The sequence below is a fragment of the Eptatretus burgeri genome, chromosome 11 (assembly GCF_056783735.1).
Source record: "Eptatretus burgeri isolate ZD-2024b chromosome 11, Ebu_testis_v1, whole genome shotgun sequence".
In the NCBI taxonomy this organism is placed as follows: Eukaryota; Metazoa; Chordata; class Myxini; order Myxiniformes; family Myxinidae; genus Eptatretus; species Eptatretus burgeri.
The window spans coordinates 80,535,542-80,561,999 of NC_140971.1; the positions used below are offsets into that span (position 1 = coordinate 80,535,542).

Here is a 26,458-nt window from a genome sequence, read left to right on the forward strand (position 1 = left end):
TGGCTCTGCACCTCTACCAATACACTGGCACTCATTTTACTGACCTCAGAATTGATGACAGACTGAGTCAACCCCACCTGGTGTTAATTCAGCAGCCAACAGGGCTCAAACTCAGGACCCTAAGATCCTTTGGGTCTGAAGCCAGCCGCCCGAACGGTACACTACGAGCAATTCTTTTTACTGCTCTGTACTCTTGAGTGATGATTTTGTTTGCTGACGTTTTGAGGCACCTCTGGTAGAAACCTTTGCGATATCAAGGTGTTCATGACGAATGGTGTCGATGCTTCCAACAGATACGTTAACCTGTTTTACAAGTTGTGAAACCTTGAGTTGATGATTTTATTTTTCCACAGCAGATGTTTCTGGCTGGTCACGTCACGTCTGAGGTCGGCCAGATCCGAAGGTCATTCTCGATAAAATACCAAAGGTGAAATTACTGTTTTTAACATTATCAACCGTACAGGGTGGGCACAAAGTCTCCTCGCATCCTTATCTCCTTACTATACATAATTCATGTGTTTGTTTGTCACGCTCCTCCAACTACAGTTCTGGGCCGATTACATCCAGACTTGCTACGTAGGATCAGCATGACCCCAATTAGTGTATGGGGATGTTTCTATCTTTGCCGGTAGTTTTGGGGAGGGATGGAGATGCAGATTCTCTTTGTAAATGTGTATCATGTGGCACCGCTCCACGTGGTGAGAGGGTATCACTACTGTAGTCTCCGCCATGACAGCACAGTATTCCAGTGCCCACGTTTTCCAGTGCAGTGAGGTGTTTTGAGTTATAAGCAGTAGGTATGTTTTTGCTTCATGCACGTAACCTTCATGTTTTTGGTTTAAAAAAAAAACATTTCAGAGCGATTGAGGCAGCTGTCAGTTGTCTATACACCGCCTAAATAAAGGGTTATGCGTCAGAAAAACGCGTTGAATGCTTGAAACAAGACCGCCCATGGGGCGGATACACTGGCAGTGAAGAACAATTTCTCTTCACCCCAGAAAGAGAGAGAAGAGAGAAGGTAATGAAAAGGTGAGAGCGGAGTGTTCTTGACCCAAAGCGTTCTGATCATCCAGCATCACACATCTGGATCATGTGGACATTGTTGAAGCATCTTGTTCAAGTTCAAGCCAAACAAATCGATGAGAAAACGTTCTTCACAATTAGCCATTTGATTCCCCGTTGAATATTGAGGAAAATAATGAAAAAGGATCTTTGGTTGAATGTACTTTAGTTTGGACACATCAATGAACGTTGGTGGTGGTGGTTGTGTTTCGTATGTAGCCTGTGGATGTTGGTTGGATGTTCCTTGAAAGTGTGGCTGTGCTACTGATGCAGTGCCCCCGTTACAAGAAAGCTGGCACTCGTTTTGCCGACCTCGGAAGGATGACAGACTGAATCAACCGACCTGATGTTAATTCAACGTTTCGATCGAGGTTCGAGCTCACGACCCAACGATTTTAAGCGAACACCTGGTTTAATTAACTCAATAATTGGGACTTAGATACAGGTGAGGAAACTTGTAAAGCATTCTTGGGTTGTTTTCCCACTCATGGATCACAACGAAACGTCGGTGTTTGTAACTTCACTGCAAAGGGACTTTGTGCCCATCAGGTCATCATGAACCTTTTGGTCTGAAACTTCGTCTTGAAGTGAACTCGGCCGTGATGAAGAAGAAACTTTTCCGGAAGCTGGTGGGGTTTGATTAATGTCACGGAATTCGGTCACACCACCGCCCCTCACACCACCGCCCCACACACCACCGCCCCTCACACCACCGCCCCTCACACCACCGCCCCTCACACCACCGCCCCACACACCACCGCCCCTCACACCACCGCCCCTCACACCACCGCCCCTCACACCACCGCCCCTCACACCAGCGCCCCTCACACCACCGCCCCTCACACCACCGCCCCTCACACCACCGCCCCTCACACCACCCCCCCTCACACCCCCAACCCCCCCACACCACCACCCTCCTCCACACACCACCGCCCCTCACACCACCGCCCCTCACACCACCGCCCCTCACACCACCGCCCCTCACACCACCACCCTCCTCACACCACCACTCCTCACACCACCACTCCTCACACCACCCTCCTACACACCACCACTCCTCACACCACCCTCCTACACACCACCGTCCCTCACACCACCACCCCTCACACCACCGCCCCACACACCACCACCCCTCACACCACCACCTCTCACCTCCACCCACCTCACCTCCACCCACCTCACCTCCCCCACCACCCTCCTTACCTCACCTCCCCCACCACCCTCCTTACCTCAACTCCCCCACCACCCTCCTTACCTCACCCACTTCACACACCCTCCTCACCCCCCTCACTACCCTCACACCACCACCCTCCTCACACCACCACCCCACTACTACCACCTCACTCCACCACCACTACTACCAACACCTCACTCCACCACTACCAACACCTCACTCCACCACTACCAACCCACCCCACCACTACCACCACCTCACTCCACCACTCCCTCCCCTCACACCACAGGTCTCACGTCCTCTCCGCCCAATTCATTCCACGTACATTTAACAAAAATGGAGTTTTCACGATCGACATTGTTGTTTAAAAAATATATATATATAACATGGTCGACTAAAATGTATCAATTAAGTTTATTTTCCGAATCAAAGCGACGAAAGTAACTAATTTTGTGTTTTAACCCGATGTTCGTTTGGATAAACGTGAATGAATGAATAAGAGTAAATCAAGGAATGAATGAGGGAAACGTTGGATCTGCACCATATTGGTTTTCTTGGGTTCCTACTCCTCCTTTCGTACTCCGATTATCGAGCTCTTCGGTTCTCTCCGTCCCCTCAGATGGCCAGCTTATGGATCGGAGACGTGAGTGTCCGCGTTCGGGACTCGGACACCCCAAGGGTTCGACGTTTGTCCACGAGATGTGTGGAGAAGCATTCATTCTCACTCGGCTCTTCGTTCACTCGCTCGGGCCTTCCCGCGGCCGCCTCAACTCCGGAGGTTCCTCGATGTCGGGGTCTCCTTCACGGACTTGTACGAGTCCGTGGTGTTCTTGCCTCGTTCGACCCTCCTCCCGACCCCCCGATCCACAACTCTACCCTCTGTTTCCCCAAACACCGAACTCGGCCCGTCCAAACCCCCAAACGACCACGTGTGTTCTTCCTACGCCGCCATTGTCTGCGTTTGTTCTTCCATCTTCCTCGGCCGTTGTTCCTTGTTTGTGTCCTTCGGCCCGGGACTCTGACCTGTGTCGTCGATGGTGCATCGAGTCGAGGGATCCCTGGATGGGCGTCTGTTGAACTCTCGGCTTGTGGTTTTCTCCAAAATTATAAATAAAAAAATGTCAATTTTTAAAATATATTTGGTACTTGATATTCCAGGTTCGGGGTACGTACATTTATTGCGATTGTAATATGGTGGGATTCTTGCCCCCACCCCCCCCGGACGAATCTTACTTGCCCCCTCTCCAAATGAATCTTACTTGCCCCCCCTCGGGAGGAATCTTACTTGCCCCCCCTCCGGAGGAATCTTACTTGCCCCCCCTCCAGAGGGATCTTACTTGCCCCCCCTCCAGAGGGATCTTACTTGCCGTCCTCTCCGGAGGAATCTTACTTGCCCCCCCCTCTCCAAATGAATCTTACTTGCCCCCCTCAGTAGGAATCTTACTTGCCCCTCCGGAGGAATCTTACTTGCCCCCCTCTCCGTAGGAATCTTACTTGCCCCCCCTCCAGAGGAATCTTACTTGCCCTTTCTCCGGAGGAATCTTACTTGCCCCCCCTCTCCGTAGGAATCTTACTTCCCCCCCTCCGGAGGAATCTTACTTGCCCCCCTCCGGAGGAATCTTACTTGCCCTTTCTCCGGAGGAATCTTACTTGCCCCACTCCGGAGGAATCTTACGTGGCTCCCCTTTGGAGAAATCTTACTTGCCTCCCCCCCTCCGGAGGAATCTTACTTGCCCCCCCTTCAGACGAATCTTTCTTGCCCCCCCCTACCTTCTTCATTATTTTTCTCACTTCCATATGTACGTAATAAATAAATCTTGGTAATTAAGAAAAAAAAATTATTGTGCAGGTTGAACTTTGATTTTGTAGTTGTTTTGCTGTTTACAAACTCCGTGCCTTTTTCATTGGTTTTCGCAGCGTTCTCATCGGCATTCCCAATTGGTTTTCCCACCATTCTGAAATTCCCCCATTTTGTTTCCCTGCAGTTGGATCCCCTCATGGACGAGTCGTTCTTGGCGCAAGCCTTCGCGTCGGTCGGAGAGAGCATCATCGGAGTTAAAGTGATTCGTAACCGCCTCAATGGGTACAGAAATTCCTTTCCTTTTTTAACTCCACTCCAGATTACTTCCCTCTCCATTCCCTGGGAGTCTGAGCCACGCAAGTTCAGAGGGGCTATTGAGAATAATTGTGATGCAATTTGAGTGTTGGAATTGCGTGGCGAATATTCCTTCGGGATGTATTCCAATTACACATTTAACTATTGTAATGTGCTTTCTCTTTTGGAATTGCTGATGTGTGTGTGGTTCCGCGTCATCCTCATACTCATACTCATGCTCTTCCTCGTCCTCGTCCTCATCCTCATCTCTCCCCTGCAGGTTCCACATCCTAATGGTTTATATGTGTTAATTACTTCTGCCACGAAGGTGAAGGACGTTGTTTTCACCCCTTTCTGTTTGTCTGTGTACAGGATATCTCAAAAAGTTGTGGACGGATCCAGATGGAATTGTGGACAGGTTCGGTGTGACAAGGACGAACTGATTAGATTTTGGTGAAGATCCAAATCCGGATCCGGCTTCCGAGAATTTTTACGTGATTCTTCACCATTGAGAGATCGGGCCAAAAATTATATATAGCACGATATCTCAAAAAGTTGTGCACGGATTCGGATGAAACTTGGTGGACACGTTGGGTGTGTGACGAGGAAGAATTGATTCAATTTTGGTGAAGATCCAGATCCGGAGGTTTGGATTCATCAACTTTAAAATTACTTGACGTAATGATTATTACTTTACATCCTTAGGACGAGCTATCGCCAACACCCAAGCCAAATTCAAAATTCCTGCTCTGACATCAGTGGAGCATTAGGCCTCGCCAGCCAGTTCATGAAAGACTTGGGGCAACTTCACAAGAATGTTGGAATAATTGTGGCCATTAAAGAAAAAGAAGATCCCAGGCCCGGGAGGTGGGTGGACTCACCTTTGAGCTGTAAACTGCCAACCTGGTGTTTTACATGCAGGATGAAGTATCAATGTGTGTGCAGTTTCCATCGGAGGACGCGTCTGCCAGTCCTTGTCATTGGTGGGCGTTAAATACATCAGGGTGTCTTTTGTAAAGTGTAGGGACTGTAGGCACATTCTCATTGGCATCCTCCCTCCACCACCACCACCAAATTACAAATTCCTGCCGAAACTCCTGAACTGCGGGCAGCAAGATCTGTGGTCCTCTCCAATGCTGTATTTCCTGACAGTGGGTTACACTGGCATTGCTTGCTGACTCAAGGTGTTGTTGCTGAGAGGATAGCAACTCCTCCATGACAAACCAATGTATTCCATGTCCATTGCTGACCTGACTGTCGGCTGTCATTAGTGCTTCACAGGATGGCTCAGAGGTACGCACACTCTCTTCTAAGCTGTCTAGCCTGAGCTCAAATCTTGACCCAGCTATAAACTGTTATCCTGGTATTTCACACGCAGGGTGATTCGTCATTGTGTGTGCTATCCCTCAGATGGACATGAAACTGTCGTCCCGTCTGCCAACATTAGTTGGTATTCATAGGCATTTAAAGATCCCCACAGTGTCCTTCACGAAGAGCAGGCCAGCTATTGCCGGCACCATGGCAAAATTCCTGCCCTAACTACTGCCTGGAAGGCAATGGCAAACCACCCGGCATCGCCCTTGCTCAGGAAGTTGCTTTGGCGGGACCCACGCTCTGAGAAAAGTATGGTACATCAGAGGGAGACATTGCCTCACAGCCCATGATGTTTTGTGAAGAGTGGGTGAGTTATTGCCGGCACCTGAAAGAAGTTGCCAATTCATACCTAAATTGCCTTCAGTCGAAGGACAAGCGAGCGAGTTCATTTAAGATTTGGGCTTGCAAATAAACTTTATCTGGCTGACACCACGAGAAGGTGGGAATAATTGGAAACCCTTTAAAGAGGTTGTCGTAGATTCTTGAATGGGGAAAAAAGAAAATGCAACTTCCATGAATATGCAGCGATTTGTCCACAATTGACCTAAACGCACGTGTGATGTCGTGCTTCTGGGACACTCCCTCTTAGGAGTGGCATCTACATGTGGGAGCATTGCATGTCCAGACTGTGGGTTGCCCAGATAACTCAGATGGCAGAGCACTGGTTCGGTTTTCCTGAGGATCTGGGTTCAATTCCTGGTCTGGGCATGTAGTCTTTTTTCACACATGCATCTAATCTTTGTTTCCTGTTCATTTATAATTTTATTAATTTCTCTTTGTCACGATCGATCATTGTTGAAAACTTGGATCAAAACTACGGAGTTTTCTGGGTTCACAGGATGTTGGTACTGTATCTTACACCACTTCTGATTGCCTCATCGGGAGCACGGTCACCGAGTTGGACTTTGCCCAACTTCCACCGAAATTACACATCACTCATAGACTAGCCAAGCGCCTACCTTACTTGAGCGAAAAAAAAAAAAAAAAAAAAAAAATGAAGCGTGCTCATCAAATTAGTTCATTGGAAGCTTTTTCTCGAAGTAAAAAGCCTACAACCGTGACCACAAATGAATCCGAACACTTGGCGGCAACAAATGTTCCTGCAGGTTGACACATGGGGCTTGAGCCTTAACTTAAAGGTAAGCTGCCGACAGCATATGCCTTCATTAACCGCTCCTATATGGAGCGAGTGTTTCTATTACTGTTCCATTATTGTTAATTTGTGATCTCTTTTCTTAAACATAAATCATCCATAATAATAATAATAAATGTCAGTGTGTCTCCCCCCCCCCCCTTCCATAATTCCAAAACCATGAAACCTAGTGGTCTGAAACTTTGCATATATACAAAGGGAACTTCAAAGGAGTGCAGGAATGAAAATTGGGTGTTTGCGTTCATTACAATACCCCTTTTGAAGATAATTAATGGCATTCCCCCACTAATCTACCCCAAACCCACCTCCTTCAAATTCCCTGATTTCTTTCCTGAAAGTCCCTGTAGTGTCCATCTTGTTTACCCTGTGTTCCCCACCCCATCCTCCCTTCTACAGATCTAATGTGTCTGTTCCCCACTGTTTTGTTCTTCCTACGCCCCTCTTGTCTCATGCCCCCTTGCTGTGCGTTGTGTGTTAGCTCTCATCTGAGCCTTGACAAGGTATACAAAAAAAAAGTGTCCCTCTGCACAAAACGCACTCAAAAATACATCGATCAACTACCCGCCTGTGTTGCGCTTTGCGTTGTCATGCAGTGTCAAGCCTGCCATTACTTAACGGATGGACGGATGAATGGATGGGATGAATGAAAGGGATTGATGAATGGACCAAACTGATGTATGTAAGCCATGACGAGACAATAGACGGCGCTGTGAATGACTAAAAATCAGTTGTCGTTTTTGAAAATAAAATTACAAATTGACTTTCAAGATAATGTAAATATGTGTATGTATGTATATATGTATATATAAACGTGTATTCCATTGTCTTGGTTAAATCTGACAAAAGTTTAAAATGTAACCTTCACCTCGGAACGGTCATGCTTAGCACCACCCAGCGATGCTGTGGAACTTGCTGTGAATCCACTTTCCATCCATCCATCCATTCTTCCCTCCATCCATCCCTTCCCCTATCTCTTCATTTGTCCTCGCTTCCCCACCCCCTCTTTCCTCTCTCTCTCCTCCCTCTCTCAACCCCTCTCAATATATTTATATATATATATATATATATATATATATATATATATATATATATATATATATATATATATTGTTGTCGTGCCTCGTTCGGGGGCGAGGAATGACCGCTAGATGGAGCAGTTGGGCCATCTCCACCCAAACACCCAGAATTGAAGGTCGTCACTCCGGATAACTCCGAAGTCGACGGATCGCTTAATGGACCGTGGACGCCAATATTTCGACCATGCGGTTAGGGTCTTTTTGTCTGATTCCGATTTACCTAATTAGCCGTGCGGTCTAGCTACCGGGGAAGCCACACCCTCGGCCGGCTTTGTCCAAACCGAGTCGCTGTTACCGACTCGGATCCATCGTAACTGAGCGGGAATTACCAAAGCCGCGCCGGTCCAAATAGCAATTTACGGCACAATCGGCCTCCCTAATTCTCAAGCCCGAACCATACTGGATCAATGAAAGAAAACACAGACAACGAACTGGAACATCTAACAGTTATTTATTTACAATAGGCAATAGGGAGGGAAACACAGAGCAGACTAAACCATGAATATAAATGCAGGCAAATGTACAATGGCAATCACTCAACAGTTCTACTTACCAGACTCAGACTGGTCACAGACAGACACACACACACCCAAAAATAAATGGAGCCGGCTGGCCTTTATTGGACCCTCCAGCCGCGGAGGATAGGCAGCTGGGGGTCAGAGTCTGGTCGGGTACCTGGCCGCCTCGTGAGGTTTTACTGACTCGCACTTGTGGAGCTCGGAGTCCGTGGAAGGGAATGGAGATCCCTGCTCGAGCGCTCCAACACAACCCACCACGGTGGGACTCGAACCCACGAACCAGAATCCAACGAGCGCAGCCAGGATCCTACGAACGATTACCGACGACCAGGAGAGCCCAGCAGACCAGAACCAAGGAACAACCCACCTCACGGATACAGCTTGCGATCCTTCTTATCCCTCCCCCATGTGGGGTGGAGGGATCCGCTCTCCTGTAACTCGCCTCCGGATTGGATGGGGCATTTTCGGGTGTCGTGGTGGCCAGCCGCGATTGGAGGAGGGGGCGTGTCGGCGTCTCGGTGCTCCTCTCCCTAGAGAGGCTCTTTTGTTGTCTTCCCCAGTGTCGAGAGGGGAGACATTCTTCTATGATGGGGCGGAGTCAGAGCTGAGACAATCTCACCCCTGATTGGACAGGAGGAACATTCCATCTTGCTGGGGCGGAGTCTGCTCTGAGGCGAGGGGGGGCTCCGCCCACGTCCGTAGTCAGAAACACGTGCGCTATGGCGCCGTGGTGTGAAGTGAAAGCTGGGCGGGTGAAGCGCTTGTTCGCCCGCAGAGTGGGAGGAGGAGTGAAGCGCGGGTTCCGCTGGCGTCGGTAGATTTAAAGATGTAAAAAACCTGACTATAAAATAAACCTGCAGCACACATGAAATTAACCCATTAGACATTGGGGAGAGATTCTAACTATCCACATATACTTAACGAAATAACTAAACTTTGGGTCAACTGTGTGAATGTGAATGGTTCCCAGATTCGTCACAATATATATATATATATATATATATATATATATATATATATATATATATATATATATATATATATATATATATATATATATATATATATATATATATATATATATATATATATATATATACACACATATATATGTATATATATATATATATATATATATATATATATATATATATATATATATACATACACACATACACATATATATATACACACATACATATATATATATATATATATATATATATATATATATATATATATATATATATATACACATACACATATATATGACAAAGATGGCTGTCTGTTTGTCCATTAGCTGTTACGCTGATTCGCTGTGTGAGGCTAGGTTCAATGTGATTCCATATTTGACGATCGAAACCCGTCGCCTAAATAATTATCGAAATCGAGAGTGAAATCCGATAAAATTATGAACTTGAAGAGCACTTGGTGGAGCGCATAGAGCCACCACGTAATGCCTGATCCACGAGAACATATTGGGCCCAATACATTGTTGAAATACCATGTTGTACAGTGCTATATTGTTTTTGGCCCCATCTCTCAATGGTGAAGAATCACTTTTAAAATTCTAGTATCTGAAGAATCACTTTAAAAAAAATTAGCACCTGAATCTTCACCAAAATCTAATCAGTTCGTCCTTGTCACACACCCAACCTGTCCACAAAATTTCATCCATATCCGACCACAACTTTTTGAGATCTCCTGCACACAAACAAACAAACAGACAGAAAGGGGTGAAAACATAACCACCTTCACCTTCAGTGGCCGAGGTAAAAAGCAATTTCTTCTCATGTGATATGATTAAATAACACACTCGCAGGAGGTGAGATAAAATGGCCCCAAAAGGCTTTTTTTTTTCACTTGTTTTTTTTTTTAATGTAATTATTGTACATGTGATTTTATTTTACACCATCCTGGGACACCACTCGCCATCTTTTTGGATTTGGATTCTACTTTTTTGTTTTTAAATGTAATTATTGTACATGTGATTTTATTTTACACCGTGCTGGGACACCACTCGCCATCTTTTTGGATTTGGATTCTACTTTTTGTATGTGTACATTTTGAACGTATACGTTCTGCGACTCATTGGGACTGACTCGATCGGTCAACTTCCCGACCCGGATCTCAACTAATGGTCCAATATCTCTGCTGGATTTTATTTTGACAAATTTCCCTGAAAATATCCCTAAGATCTGATGTCTGAACTCTACTCTGGTACTGAGAGTGCTGTGAAGTGTGGTGGTACCATCTCTGACTTATTTCCAGTTGTTACTGGAGTTCGTCAGGGGTGTGTACTGGCCCCACACTTTTCAGCACTTGTATGGACTGGATTTTAGGGAGGATGTCGGAGAGATCAAGTTGCGGTGCATCGTTTAGGAATGTCAAGATCTCGGACCTTGATTTTGCAGATGATGCAGTCATCTTTGCGGAGACTTTAGATATCCTTTTGGGGGCCCTCGAGGTGCTGAATGAGGAGTCGGAGCCACTGGGATTACGGGTTTCTTGGGTCAAAACTAAGATCCAGGCTTTCGGTGACATCTTGGATGCTGCTGTCCTGTCTGTGTCTGTTTGTGGTGAGGATGTTGAGGTTGTGGAGAGATTCACTTACCTTGACAGTGATATTCATGTCTCTGCTGGCTGTGAGTCAGAGGTCAATCGACGTCTGGGTCGGGCCTGGGGAGTCATGGATTCACTGGATCATGGGGTGTGGCGCTGCCGGGATCTGTGCGGGAGGACGAAAGTCCGAGTCTTCAGGTCCTTGGGACTTCCAGTTTTGCTCTATGGATGCGAGACTTGGACTCTGACCAAGGATCTAAGTCGGAGACTTAATTCCTTTGGTACCAGGTCTCTTCGGAGAATCCTTGGCTACCGCTGGTCGGATTTTGTGTCCAACGAGCGGTTGCTGAGAGAGACTCGGATGAGATTTGTTACCTGCATAGTCCACGAGCGTCAGTTGCGGTTGTATGGACATGTGGCTCGTTTTCCTGACGCTGATCCTGCTCACCAGATTCTCTCAGCGAGGGAGTCTCATGAGTGGAGGAGGCCAGTGGGCGAACCATGTGCCTCGTGGTTGCAGCAGGTTGACCATCATCTCAAGGAGATGGGGATGGGCCTGGCATCTGCCTGGGGGATGGCCAGACGGAGGCCCCTGGAGTACCGGCGGAAAGTGGACGCAGCGACGCGCTGTTCTGGCACATGCTCCCATACCTGACCTGACCTGACCTGAAAATATCTGCTGTTCTTCCTCCGCTCCAATCGGTTCTTCTGACCACATACTTGTCAAAGTGGACATCTCTCTGGCTCTTATAAGAGAACCACCTCACCGCCGTCGAGTCTGGCATTTTACTCAGGCTGACTGGCAGGGTCTTCAAGCAGCCATCAAACTTCTAAACTGGTCTCCCATCGCTACTTTCTCCATCAACTCATCGTGGGAATTCTTTCAAAGAAACTTGCTCCATCTCATGCACAGATTCATCTCCTCTCGTCTACAGTTGTCCGACACTTCCTCCCACCTTTGGGTCACTGAAGCTTGTGGCGAGGCAGTTGTCCTGAAACTGCCCTGCATAAAAATGGTGCAAAAACAGATCCCTGCAACTCCCGACCAATCAGCCTTCTCCCAATCATCAGCAAGGTTATGGAATCCATCATCGCTTCAGCCATTAAATCCTTCCTCTTCTCCAATGGCTTGATTTCAGATCATCAATTTGGTTTCAGACCAGGTCACTCGACCCTGGATATGCTGCTTCTACTCTCCCAACAATGGATGGAGGTCTTCAATGCCGGACATGAAATCAGAGCCATATCACGAGACATATCACGTGCTTTTGATGTGGTCTGGCACCCTGCCCTGCTCACCAAACTCTCTTCCTATGGTATCCAAGGCCATCTCCACTCATGGCTCGCAGACTTCCTCTCCTGTCGCAGTCAACGTGTGGCCCTAAATGGAGTTTTTTCATCCCCTCTTCCTGTCCAGGCTGGAGTTCCTCAAGGCAGCGTTCTGGGCCCTGTTATTTTACTGGTTTTCATCAATGATTTCTCCAACTCTGGAAAATCCTCTATCTCTTTGCTGATGACTCCACCCTCTGCCGTACCATCTGTCATCCCTCAGACCGGCAAGCAGCAGCTTCTTCGCTCACTGCAGATCTGGATAAAATCACAAACTCGTCCAACACGTGGAACATGTCTTTCAATCTTGACAACTCTCACACTCTCACTATGGCTCTCCGAAAGGACCGTTTGGAACCCCCCCCCCATCCACTTTCTCAACAATCCTCTGGAAGAAGTCCTTTCATTCAAGATTCTGGGTCTCACTATCTGCCATGATCTTTCCTGGGAAAGCCACATTTCCAACCTGGCCTCCAAAGCCAGTCGCCGACTGGGAATCCTCCGTCGTTCAATGTCCTTCCTCGGCCCACCTGAGCTCCTGACCACGTACAAAGTTGTCGTCCGCAGCCTGATGGAGTACTGCCCTCCCCTCTGGGCTGGTGCTTCTGCCTCTCACCTTTCTCAGCTTCATGCTGTGGAAACCAGGGCATTTAGGATTATTGGTATCTCCCACGATGAGGCTGAGTCTTTGGGCCTCTCACTCTCTCACCGCAGGCAGGTTAGTGGTCTTTCTGTCTTCTACCATTTTCTCTCTGTTCTCGCCCCCCCCCCATCCCTGCTGTCTGCGATATGTCCCCAGTATATTTCCGCAGGGCGCTCAAGGTCCGCCAACAACCCCCTTCTGGTAAAACTACCAAAATCACGAATCACTGCTCACCTTCACTCTTACATTCCTCTTTTTCCCCGCCTTTGGAATAAACTCCCACACTCTCTTCAGTCTCATTCTTCCCTCCAGGCCTTCAAAACATCTGTTCACCACCACCTCTTATCTTCCCCCATCCAAAACCCTGATCTTTTCTACCCCCTTTAATCCACCCCAAACCCATCTCCTTCAAATTCCCTGCTTTCCTTCCAAAAAAGTCCCTGTGGTGTCAATCTTGTATACCCCGTGTTCCCCACCCCATCCCTCTCCTTTCCACAGATCTCCTAATGTCTCTGTTCCCCACTGTTTTGTCGTTCCCTCTGCCGCTCCTCTTGTCTCATGCCCCCCCCCCCCCAATCCCCTTGCTGTGTGTTGGGCCTCGGCTCTTATATGACCCTCAACATTGTATCTAAAAAAAACAAAAACAATGGAAATCGCAGTTTGTTTATGAACAGTGTGTTATGATACAGCCTCAGCAGACAGGATGACTGAGGAACCTACTCTCACCTCAAAGCTGTCTACTCTGGGACTGAATCTCAACCCAGCTGTAAATTTTCATCCTGGTGTTTCATTGGCAGGGTGAATCAATGTGTGTGTCATACCCATGTGTTAAACTTGGCGTCCTGTCTTCCGCCAAACTTTGCCTCCTTCGAATGTTGGAGGTCTCAATTTTTGAATTTTGCCTTTTCTTTCACTTTTTGATTGAAACTGCAGACTATTATTTTATTTTCAGGAATAGTTTACTGATCAATAGACCGGGCGTAGTGGCGTGCGCCTGTAATCCGGCTACTCGGAGGCTTGGGTTGGAGGATCGCTTGAGGACGGGAGCTCTGCATTGGGCCGCGCTATGAGAGGGTGTAGGGCAGCCCGGAGTCATGGCGAAACCCAATCCATATCCCTTTGGATCATATCTCGACCCAGCTACAAACTGTCACCCTGGTGTTTTGCATCCAGGGCGAGGTATTAAGGTGTGTGTCCATTCAACAGGTGACATTAAGCTGGAGGACCCGTGCGCCAACACTAATTGTTGACTTGCGTTAAAGATCCCATGGTGTCTTGCACAAAGTGTAGGCGAGTTATCGCTGGCATCCTGAACAAATGACAAATCCCTGCACAAATCTCCTTTGGTCAAATGTCAGGCCTGGCCAGCTGGATCGTGGAAGACTTGAGCAACAAACGTTTCCCGGCCAGCTCCATAATAACGTGAGAATAATTGGTGGCCGTTAAGGTAGTGGTGCCATTTTCTTTCAGAGTGCTGCTGCTGCAGTGTGTACCGATGGATTAGTCTTCATGGTGACCCGAGATTCATCCCAAAATGTTTCCCACCCGGCATGTCACATTCACATCAAGTAGCCTTGACTACATTTGCATGAACAGAATTTTTTCAGCATTAGGTGCCTGACTTTGGACGTGACTCAGGTTGTGCACGCAGCTGTTGAACTGATGTTGATGCCATGTTGTATGTGCGTGTTGCCTGCAGATCTCCAGCAGGCTACGGTTTTGTTGAATTCCCAGATCAACTGGCTGCGGAGCACTGCTTGCAGAACCTCAATGGAAAGCAAGTTCCTGGAGCATGTCATGTGCGTCTTTATTTTTCTTTTGGTCATCACTTCCACAAATTCACAGGGTTGGATTTTTCTGATTTGTCTCGCTCAGCAACAATTTGGGGTTTTTATTTTCTTTATAGTTTGGTTATTGTAAATATTGTTTGAACAAATGCACATCTTGGTGGATATTTTATTTTGAATTGGTAGGGATATCCAGCATTGCCTGGGTGCTGTTCTAATCCTGTTGATATTTTGAAGAAATCAATTTTTTTTTCCTGTTATTATAATATTTTTTGTGGAGGCTTAAAACGCTTCCCTACACCCACTAATGAATAGGGTCAGGGATCATTTAATATTACCTTTCACACAGGTACAAAGGTTTCGGCACGAAAGTGATTTATAAAAAAAAAAAAAATTAATTTCCTTAAACACTCACCGATGAACCTCAAAGTTTTGAAGATCCGTTTGGTTATCTCTGTGAGAAATATGACGACAGCCAGCCAGACAGACAAACAAACAACTCTCTTTTAGTCGTCGATTGAAAGATAGCGATCAAGGTCGAGCTTCACAGTGACGCTTGTCTGAAACGGCTGCGATTAACGTGAGCGGAGGATTGGCTGTGTCCATGCGCCGGGTATAGATTGTCTTCCTTGTGGATGGAATTGCCGTGTTTTCCTTCATTTATTTATTTTATTTATTGTTTTGAATGCCTCTGCTGATGAAATTGCTGTGGAGGCATTATGCTTTCTCGTGGGCCAGATAACAGAAATTTTTGAGAGGAATCGTGCAAATGATGATACAAGCATCAAATTTGGCACATTTGTTCTCCTGGGGATTCTAATCAAATCTGCCTGATTGGCCATTTGAAAATCCAAATTTTGAAAAATTTGAAAAAAAAAAACTTAAAAAAAGTCAAGATCACGAATCAATGTTGGATGCTGACTGAGATTGGTGAATGTTTCAGAAACATCAAAGACGCTCCAAGTCTGCCATGCAGTTTTCTTCCCTTTACCGTGGAAGGCAGACACGACGTCACATCCAGTGAACGCATGGAAGTGTGGGATCCCTCTAGCTTTCTCAGGCCCTATTGCAGAAACTACCTTATGGACTGGAATCCATCGTGCCTTGGCTCCTTGGCCAAAGGCAATCCACATGTTCTCAAGACCTAGTTCCTGTACGTTGGCAGAACAGATATTGCTATGACTAGTACGTCCGTGCCATTAGCCTTAATCATAATGGACTTGCCACCATCCGCCGTTGCATCCCTGGCGTGTACAAATATTCGAGTGTCAGCTTCTTCATGACAACATGGAGACACAGCATCCAGTGACTTCCTTGTGTTGCTAATGGCATCTTCTCCTTTTGTGACAATGACTGTGCTTGTCATCTGTGCTTCACACATCTTTTCCGCAAGGAAGTGAAACAGCTCAGTCTTGTTGCTGTCATCTCAAAGAAAGCTTCTCCAGTTACTTGGGGTCTTACTGGTTCCTGTCACTCTTCTTCTGATTCCTTGCCCCCTTTTTAACCTTGCCTCGGACTTCAGACTTTACTTCTTGTACACATCAAACACTACGTCCACCCTCTCGTACCTGGCACCATAGGATTCCACCTTTGGGATGATGTCTTCTTTAGCATAGTCATCAAATATCTTTGAAGTGTGTGGAGGTAGGGCATTGATAAGTGCTGAGCCATCAATGATGACTGCATCTCCCCTTGGCTCTCTGTCTGGGATGTTCATTTGCGCTTCAAGAATTTCAGCCAGCTGTGACTTTAAATTTTTTTGAAGTTTTTTTTTTTTTTTTCTTCAAATTTTTCAAAATTTGGATTTTCAAATGGCCAATCGGGCAGATTTGATCAGAAAGCCCTGCAGAACAGAAATGCCAAATTTAATGCTTGTATCATAATTTGCACGATTTTCTACTTTCAACTACACTATTCGGGTTGTCAGTCCGTGATAAGTTTTCGATGCAGCGATTAACTTAAGATCTGCACAAAGGATCGAAGTCAAACTTGGTTCAAGCGTGTATATATATATATATATATATATATATATATATATATATATATATATATATATATATATATATATATATATATATATATATATATATCCATCCATCCACTGGGACCATACTCTGTGCAGAGCGTTGGTGCTGCCGAAGCAGTCTCCTTGGCTATTGGGTACAATCCTGGACGGGTCGCCACTCCGACACAGGATACCAGCATGCTGGCACTCATTTTGCCGACCTCGGAAGGATGACAGGCAGAGTCAACCCCACCTGGTATTAATTCAACAGCCGAGTGGGATTTGAACTCAGGATTCTCGGATCCTAAGCCCACCACCCTAACCATTAAGCCAACACCAGGCATATATATATATATATATATATATATATATATATATATATATATATATATATATATATATATATATATATTGATTTAAAGATGAACTGATTCGATTTTGGAGTCGAGGTCAGAGGTCATGTTTGGTAAATTCTGTTATCATGCTAACTTGTGAACCAGTGGTTTTGACCAAACTTTTTACAAGTGTGTGCAATTATGTAAAGATAAACAGATTAGATTTCGGCATGAAGAGGTCAGAGGTTGTGTCAGATAAAAACGTGATGGTTGAGAACAGCTGAAGGGATTTAAAGCAAACCTGGTACAAGTATTATCATGATGTAATAATGTGGGTGGAGGTATATCGGTCGACGTCGAAGAGTGCCGTTTGAATTTTTATTTATTTTTTTGACTACTTTTCGTAATTACGCTGCAGGAGAATCGTTAATTTTCCTTGTATTGTTGGTTTGGGTGCATCTGGTGTTTCTCAAAAATGAGAGCGGAATTTCTTGGTTGTTCCTCCAAAGCCATTTTATTATGCATGCAAATATGGTAGAATTTGAGATTTTAGTGTTTTTTTTTTTTTTTTGACACAAAAATGTTTGCCAGCCCTAAATGCTTATTCTCATTGAGATGTACAAAGACCAAATTGTCCAATCAATTTCAGCCTTTGTTTTCCCATCCTCTTTCCTCCAGGGTAAAATGTTTCGTCTGAACTACGCTACTCATAGCAAGCAAATGGACAAGACAAGGTGTCTATTTTTTTCCTTCCTCTATTTAAACTGCAATACACCATTTGCTTTTGGGAATGTTGGATTTTCAAAAGTTTGTAAACTTGAAAATAAAAAAGAAACGATCTTTAACTTTTCAGAAACACTTGGAATCAAAAGCCAATGATGATGACGACGACAAGACCAGCCTTCTCTACGTCGCAAATCCCTCGCCGGTAATCCAAATGCCAACCTCCCCCCCCCCCCCTCCTCTGCTTGATTTTATCATTGCTGAATGTTTTGCAGTAATCCTTACAAAGCTTGCTTCAGTTCCTTCTGCATGTTTCTTTCCGCAGGCAAGAATTCTCGTTATACATAGGAGACCTTACTCAAGATGTGGATGATTATCAGCTGTATGAATTCTTTGCTCAGCGGTACACATCCTGCCAAGCTGGGAAAGTAGTGCTGGATAACCTAGGAAATTCTCGGTAAATTGGCAATGTCACGATAGTTTTGAGTTTTCGAAAATGAAATTAAATTATTGTGCTTGTTATTATTTGGCTGAGATGATTGCTTTTGTCTCCAACATTCTAGAGGCTTTGGTTTCGTACGATTTGGTGAGGAGCAAGAGCAGAAGGTAGCGCTCGTGGAGATGCAGGGCGCGATGGGTCTGGGCGGAAAGCCGATCCGCATAAACATGGCCACGCCGCGGCATTAGAAGGGACCCGACATCGCTCTGCTCTGCTCTGATTTCGGTGCAGCAATTTCTCCCTTTAACCTTTCAAAGCGAGTGGTCGCTGTGCCAAGACTGGGATGCATCATAGAGCGTTGCGCAGCACGAGAGGAAGTAACCGGTTCCAACCGTTCTGCTGCTGTTTCATTCTCATTTACGATGTGTAGCATTTAGGAGTGCTTCTTTAGTTTCTAAGCACTTTGTAACTTTACGGATTCGCATCACTTAACATTGCTTTTATTTTTTGCTTCCTCCTCCACATACGCTTCCTCCTCCACCTACGCTCCCTCCTCTTAGTCCCCCTCCTCTCCTCGTACCTCCGCCTCTGACTCACTGCTCCTCGTCCCTCCGCTTCTCACTCGCTGCTCCTCGTCCCTCTGACTCGCTGCTGCTCCTCGTCCCTCCGTTTCTCACTCGCTGCTGCTCCTCGTCCCTCCGCCTCTCACTCGCTGCTGCTCCTCATCCCTCCGCCTCTCACTCGCTGCTGCTCCTCGTCCCTCCGCCTCTCACTCGCTGCTCCTCCTCGTCCCTCTGCCTCTCGCTGTTCCTCCTCGTTCCTCTGCCTCTCGCTGCTCCTCCTCGTCACTCTGACTCGCTGCTCCTCCTCGTCACTCTGACTCGCTGCTCCTCCTCGTCACTCTGACTCGCTGCTCCTCCTCGTCACTCTGCCTCTGACTCGCTGCTCCTCCTCGTCACTCTGCCTCTGACTCGCTGCTCCTCCTCGTCACTCTGCCTCTGACTCGCTGCTCCTCCTCGTCACTCTGCCTCTGACTCGCTGCTCCTCCTCGTCACTCTGCCTCTGACTCGCTGCTCCTCCTCGTCACTCTGCCTCTGACTCGCTGCTCCTCCTCGTCCCTCTCCCTCTGACTCGCTCCTCCTCGTCCCTCTGACTCGCTCCTACTCCTCCCCTTATTTGCTCATCCACCCCATAGTTTCTCCTTTTACTCCACCTCCTCCTCACGTTTGCTTCGTGAATGGTTGAAGTGAAACGGATAGAATTCATGTTTTAGTTTCTCTCCATTTTTCTGTTTTCTTCCCTGCACAATGTTAACCTCATGTTATTGTTTTCAATCTGGACCTTTTATTATTTTTTTTCATGCTGTCGTTTAATTTTTATTTTTTTTCATGCAGTGACTTTCTTTTAAATGGCTGCATTGCCTAGGTTTTCCTTTTTAAAAGGTGCTTCCCATTTATTTGGGAGTGTGCAAAATGAAATGAGTGAACATTAACACTGCTGCTTTGTCATTGTGGCAGCATTTTCAATCCTGATACCTTTTTTTTTATTTTTTTTCCTTTTTTGTTATTTATACCTGGGTATTCTTTTGTAATAAAAGAAATATTGTGATCGTTGGTATAACTATCAAATCATATATTTACACTTGGCCTCTATTGAGTACGTAAACTGTTTCAAAACTTGTTTCATGACATTCAAAAAAAAAAAAAATTGAAGGACTTTCTTGATTGTCTTTTATGAATGATAATAATTGCTTGTTTATTTTTTGGGGTTTTTTTTTTTCCTTTCTTCTGAGATTGTTACTGTTGTCTTTTTATATATCTTGTTCTTTTTACATAGACAAAACATCACTAAGGTGCACGGTATTGTTATGATACGCTACAGTTTCTTTTTTGTGTGTGTGAACAATAAACTCCTAATCTACACAAAAAGTTGCTGCAATCCAATTGCCAGGCATGATGGTGATAATGACCATCTGCAGGTATTGTTGGTGCATCCCCTCTTCTTCGATTCGATTTTTGGATCAGCAAATTTGATCGCGCTTTGTTTTCCTTCATCCTTGTCCATTCGCCGGAGTAAGATTAATAAAAATAATATCTTGTTGCGGTTCATGGAACCGCATGCCTTCAAGGCAATGCCACCCAACATATGGTGGTCCTTAGACAGTTATTTAATTAATGTATGTTTAGATAGTCCCCTTTTGTCTGGTGGGACAACGGGACGTGTGTTGTGGGGATCGCGTAGGTAGGTTTGCTTATATCACTAACTTCATTTCTCCTCTTCTTTTCTGCTTATTTCTGAGGTAAATCTGAATTTGGGTCCTCGCGGAGGCCAACACGTATGCGGCTGCGGAGGAGGGGAATAGAAAGGCCACGGCGGCACCGCACGGGCATTGACAGCGCAGAGCTCCCGTCCTCAAGCGATCCCTCAACCCAACTTTTGCAGCAAGTTATACAGTATGCTCGGCAGCTCGAGATCATCGACTCGAGCTTCCGATGATATGGGATGAGATTTCTGGTTGCATTGAAAAGGCATACGAATGAATATCTCTTAAAGAGGCTGCACGGTGTTGTTTTTCACAATACAGAAAACACACCCAGCACGATGCCCACGCTGCACGGAACACGTTCCGAGGAGATGGAAGAAACGGCACCCTAAATGCTGATAACTTTCATTACACATGGCACGTTCCTTTCGACACATTTCTGGGTTTAATTATATCGGCATTCTCTTTTCCCTACATTTCTCTATCTGACACATTTCTATATCCTTTTTCATTCCAAACCTCCATCTAATTATTATATCCGAGCGTTCCCCTCAATTTCTGACACAGATCAGTGTTGGCCTAATGCACACGATCGCAGAATCGGGCGAATGCGAGCGCTGACCACGTGGGCCATGGCGGATCCACGCGCACTGTACGGAACGTGCTAGAAGGCAGACCAATGCTTAGCTCGTGACACCTTATTGGACACATTACCGTCTGTGCATGGGTTTGCCATAACATCTTACTTTCTCGCCTCTACGGCCAGCGAAGCTGCGATCGGGCAGAGGCATGTTGTACAGCTCTGGCCGCGTGGCACATCACGAAGCAGGCACATTGACCAGCACTGGTCGGGAGCCCGGGCAGGCATGTGGGACCGACACCACCCTCGGCCGGTCGTCAGGGCACAGCCTGGGGGTTCTTGCAAGGCAGTTCATGAGGCGGAGTTCGGTGTGGGCATTCCCGGAAGTGGAATGTTGCGGCTTTCGGCCATCGCGGCCGGGTCGCGCGGGGGGTCGGGGCCAATCAGAGCGCCCGGTTTGGGTGACGACATATCGCTTCGGGGTGGCCCCTGCCCTGCGCCGCAGGGTCTATAAAGGTCGGAGCGGGGCCTTCGTTCGCTTTGGGTCGTGAACACCCCGGAACACCCCAGTTCGCTCCACCGAACACCCCAGAATTTAGGTCGTGACTCTCGGATAAGTCCAAAAGGTCACGGGTCCCTTAGCGGACCGTGGTCGCCAATATTTTGACGGCGTGAGGTAGGGTCCACTTGTCTAATTCCAATTTACCGAAGTACTCACGCCATCTTGCTACCGGGGAAACCACACCCTCGGCCGACTCTGTCCGAACCGAGTTGCATGTACCGACTCGGGTCTGGCGTACCGAGCGGGAGTTACCAGAGCCGCACCGGTCCCAATGACTACTTACGGTGCACGGCCTCCCTAATTCCCAATACGCACCGTGCTGGGTCAATGGTAGAAATGACAGACAACGAACTGGAACATTTAACAATTGGGGGGTTTATTTATAATGGGGGCAATAATCGGGAAGGGAGACACAGAGCAGAGTTACAACCGAATAAAATGCAATGTACAATCAAAATAAAACACTTAAACAATTCTACCTAACAGACTGGCGCCACACACACACACACACACACACACACACACACACACACACACACACACACACACACACACACACACACACCCAAAAGAAATGGACCCCGTGGGTCTTTATTCGGCCCCTCAGCCCAGAGGGAAGGCGAGCTGGGGGAACAGAGCCTGGCCAGGTACCTTCCCGCCTCGTGCGGTCACACCGGACTCCGACCACCATGGTGGGACTCGAACCCACGTCCCGAAATCCACGGGCCCACGACCCTGGCTGCTCGGCCACCACCACCACGAGGAGCCACCGCAAAGGACCACAGACCACGACCGAGACCAAGCCACCACGACAGTCCAAAAGCAATAGGCCACGATCACTGCAGTACTCTGGTCCTGACAACCACTCTTTCTCTTCTCCAGCCACTCGCCTCCTGATTGGACGAGGGGTTGTCGGGCGATCAGTGGCCTCCCCTCATTGGTCGGGCCGAACACTTCATCTGGCTCAGGCAGAGTCGGCCCTGAGGTGATGAGCTTCCTGATTGAACAGGGGGGGTGGGGACCCCCTTCTTTCCTGGGTGGAGTCGGAGCTCTGAGGTGATGAGCCTCCTGATTGGACGGGGCATCTCGGGGGGTGTGTCGGGGCGTCCCGGAGGCCCGCCCCCCGAAGAGGCTCCGTAGTAGTTCTCGGCACTCTAGCCTCTCATTGGCCGGAGCGCCTCGGCTCCGCTTCGCCCATTGGCTGGAGGAAACGCTCACTGCCCTTCCTCGGAGCCGAGCCTCAATCTGATGCGATGGAGGCTCCGCCCACGCCTTCAGCCAAAAACACGTGGGCAATGGAGTCGGTGGTTTAAAGAAGTGAAGGGGATTTGTTGTAACAAAAACTAACTATAAAGAAACTTCGCAGTGCACACATGTAATTCCCGTTAGACATAGGGGATGGGGCCCTAACTATAAACATATACTTATCGAGATAACTGAGCTACAGGGACTGCTGTCTGTGTGCAAAAGGCTTCCAAATCCGTAATGATATCGGCTGATATCCTGTTCGTAGACAGACAAACAGACAGCGTTGAAAACAACCTCCATCCATATTCGGTGGCGAAGGTAACAATGGGCACTAAAATATTATCCTGAACTTTGTGTTGACCCGAACTTCAGTGGAGTCCTTTTCTCATTTGCTCAAGGACCTCAGCCGACATTCCACAACATGGTCAAGGATGGTTGTGGTCCTGAGCGTGCATTCAAAACTTGTTGGATTTGTTAAGTCGTTGGTGTGACATTGAATACAAAGGGTCTTCTCTTGACAATAAGTGGAGGTGAATATTGGAGTATAAATTGGCCGGTCATGAAAACAGATGGCGGCATATCCCAGTTTGTCATTACAGAACATGTTGAGTCTACCGCAGTTGCACTTGGCATTCTTTCTTCAAAATAATCTCCATAGCTCCTTGCCTACTTTTTATGTATCATCCTTGCTATTACAATTTTTTATTGGCTTTCAGTGGGGCTCAATAAAAATACCGTAAATTATTTATTTTACACATCGCGTTGTAGTTTAAAATGTTTAAAAATAAGCCAAATAACTTCTGCCAAGCACTGGAGAAAAGAAACAAAAAATAGCAACTGTTCCCACTGCCAACACTCTCCCACTGCCACCACTCTACCATGTCAAACAAGCGAGCAACACATACCATTAAAAAAAGGCTTTGGTCTGATTCGGCCAGGGTTTGAACCACCGACCGCCCAGAATCAAAGTGGACACTCCAACCATTGCACCAATTGGAAGGAAGAATTCAAAACCCAGAACGTATCTATACTAATAAAATGTGTGTGTGTCCTCCGTAATCTCAAAACCATGAAACATAGCAGCCTGAAACTTTGCATGCATACTAAGAAAACTCTAAGTGGAAGAGTGAAAATTGGGTGTTTGGGTTAATTAAAACACCCCTTTTGAAGATAATTAACAGCCTTATTTAATTATATCCTTTAACAGGCACATCCTCGGTCACCGCTCTCCATGGGGTCTTAAGGCGTATCCTCAGTAACCTCGCTGGGGTCTGAAGCTGCCATGTTTTTTGGCCTGCTCAACCATGCATTGACTTGGACCAGCTTGAAACGATTTCTTAACAATAAAGTTTTTTTTTTCACTTTCCACCCTCATATTATCGAATGCCTGTTCATCATAGCTATGAATCGTTGTGTACATCACTTTTGTAAGTGCTATAGTTTTCGAATTAGGAGCTTGGATGATACAAGAGACGGAGCTATCATCGTTTCGTTGGACTGCTTGCTTGGCAAGCACTCTTGAAGCTGTTTGGTAATGGAACACACTCGCTCTTTCATGCATGATGATACGATATTCCACGATCTACTCTCACGGACGAATTAAAGTACTGTATATCATCGAAATATTATTTCGGTTTTGAGGATCGGATATCATCCGGACTAAATAAGTGTCGAAATCGGGAGTGAAATCTGTTAATTTAAAGAAATAACGAGTCTTTAACTAAGTTGATACACCTATTTACTTAAAGCAAGAAAGCTTATGGTCCCTACTTCTGCCAAAACACAAAAGAAAATGAGAAATTTCCAAAGCATTAAACTTATCTTTTTCTAATGTTTGGAGAATTATATTGAGTGAACAATAAATTAAGGAATGTGCCAAAATTAAACAGCTTCATTGAGCGATATGATTGAATGTATTCACTGCTTGACCTCATGCCCTGTCCCCCAGAGGGACTGCTTATCCATAGCGTCTGCCAGATCTGTGTATATTTTCAGAGGTTTCGTGAGGTGCTCTCCAGGGAATCAAAGCAAATCTGGTGAAAAATGGACGTTTTAAAATAAAGTTATAATGTTTGTGCGGACCTCGAAACGATGTACCACGTGACACGTGCACAGACGAGCAGGCAACATGGCAGATTTTCTGCAATGTTTATTTCACGGGTGATTTAACTTTGCGATGTCTCCAGGGTTGGTCTACATTAAATAGCACTCTTTTGTGGATAAAGTCATTCTATGAACTAATTTATTTTATTTATTTAACTGCTGCATGCATGGTGATGACCGGCTTTAAAGTTAAAGGGATCCTCTAATGGTATGAAGCCAACCTGGCCAGCTGTTCCTTATAAACTTTTATTTGGAGTGCTTAAGCCACTTGCTGAGTGCTCTTCCGTCGATACCGGTACTAGGTCTAGGTCATTCTGGGTCAATATATAGGTCATTCTGAGTGAATCGTTCACTTACTGTAGACGCTTTTGCCACGCCACGTCATTCAGAGTGAGTGGTTCGTGCTCGGTCATTCAGAGAGAGTGGTTTGTGCCCGGTCATCCTGAGCGAGTGGTTCATACCCCGTCATCCTGAGTGAGTGGCTCGTGCTCCATCATCTTGAGCGAGTGGTTCGTGCTCTGTCATCCTGAGCGAGTGGTTCGTGCTCTGTCATCCTGAGTGAGTGGTTCATGCTCTGTCATCCTGAGCGAGTGGTTCGTGCTCTGTCATCCTGAGTGAGTGGTTCATGCTCTGTCATCTTAAGCGAGTGGTTCGTGCTCCATCATCCTGAGTGAATGGGTCATGCTCCATCAGCCTGAGCAAGTGGTTTGTGCTCCGTTATCCTGAGCGAGTGGTTCGTGCTTCGTCATCCTGAGTGAGTTTGTGCAATAACACCCGTTTTCCAAGCCATTTGTCATATTAACATTTTCTAAATTACTGAGCCAAAGTTTTTTTTTTTCCACCCGTCACACTCAATTGTTTATAAAGATTCATGTTTTTGAGCATATCTCTGAAACATCTACTTAAATGCAAAGCTGTTTTTTGCTGAAAGCTTCGCATGGTTTTTGGATTGTATACAGTATGTACTGTATGGGTAATCACACTGTCTCCAACCTGCCGATTCTCAAAAAATTGCCGTCCTCCCACACCACTCTCATTCTCCCTTTCACTCTCTCACTCTGTCTCTGTCTCTGGACGGTGCTTGTCTCCGGATGTGTCCAGATGGGAATTTGTCTCCGGATTTGTTCGGGTGGTGTTTATGTCCGGATGGGAGTTTGTCTCTGGACGTGTCTGAACAGTGTTTGTGTCTGGGCAGCTTGGCTCCGGACGCGTCTGGGTGGAGTTTACGTCCAGATGGGAGTTTGTCTACAGACGCGTCGGGTCAGTGTTTGTCTCTGGACGCATCTGGGCGGTGTTTGTCTCCTGACAGCATGTCTCCCGATGCGATCCCAAGCCCACCACCCTAACTATTAAGCCAACACTGGGTATACGTGACACATGATGGTCATTTTTATGAAAATCCTGTTCAAATTTCAAGTCAATCAGAT

The 26,458-nt window shown here is 46.4% G+C and overlaps 1 protein-coding gene and 1 pseudogene across 2 annotated transcripts; both read left to right on the forward strand.

Moving 5' to 3' along the window:
• Positions 1-2,742: 2,742 nt before the first annotated feature.
• Positions 2,743-20,203, forward strand: LOC147017480 (tRNA selenocysteine 1-associated protein 1-like). 2 transcript variants are annotated; one of them, XM_085847173.1, is made up of 7 exons: positions 2,743-3,047; positions 4,222-4,319; positions 14,686-14,785; positions 17,792-17,847; positions 17,967-18,041; positions 18,162-18,293; positions 18,400-20,203. In XM_085847173.1, the coding sequence occupies exons 1-7, from the start codon at positions 2,754-2,756 to the stop codon at positions 18,521-18,523; spliced, it is 879 nt and encodes a 292-aa protein (XP_085703299.1). In that variant the 5' UTR covers positions 2,743-2,753; the 3' UTR covers positions 18,524-20,203. The 2 variants fall into 2 exon arrangements, with proteins under 2 accessions (XP_085703299.1, XP_085703300.1); XM_085847174.1 differs by having other exon boundaries at positions 2,841-2,879.
• LOC147017481 (signal recognition particle RNA) lies at positions 13,960-14,100 on the forward strand (annotated as a pseudogene).
• Positions 20,204-26,458: the final 6,255 nt, after the last annotated feature.

Bases quoted from the DNA above. Each gene is read 5' to 3' on its own strand.
- LOC147017480 (XM_085847173.1), top strand. From the start codon at position 2,754: ATGAGGGAAACGTTGGATCTGCACCATATTGGTTTTCTTGGGTTCCTA. The intron at 3,048-4,221 runs GTACGAGTCCGT...GTTTCCCTGCAG, and splicing joins GGGGTCTCCTTCACGGACTT to TTGGATCCCCTCATGGACGA. The intron at 4,320-14,685 runs GTACAGAAATTC...TGTTGCCTGCAG, and splicing joins ATTCGTAACCGCCTCAATGG to ATCTCCAGCAGGCTACGGTT.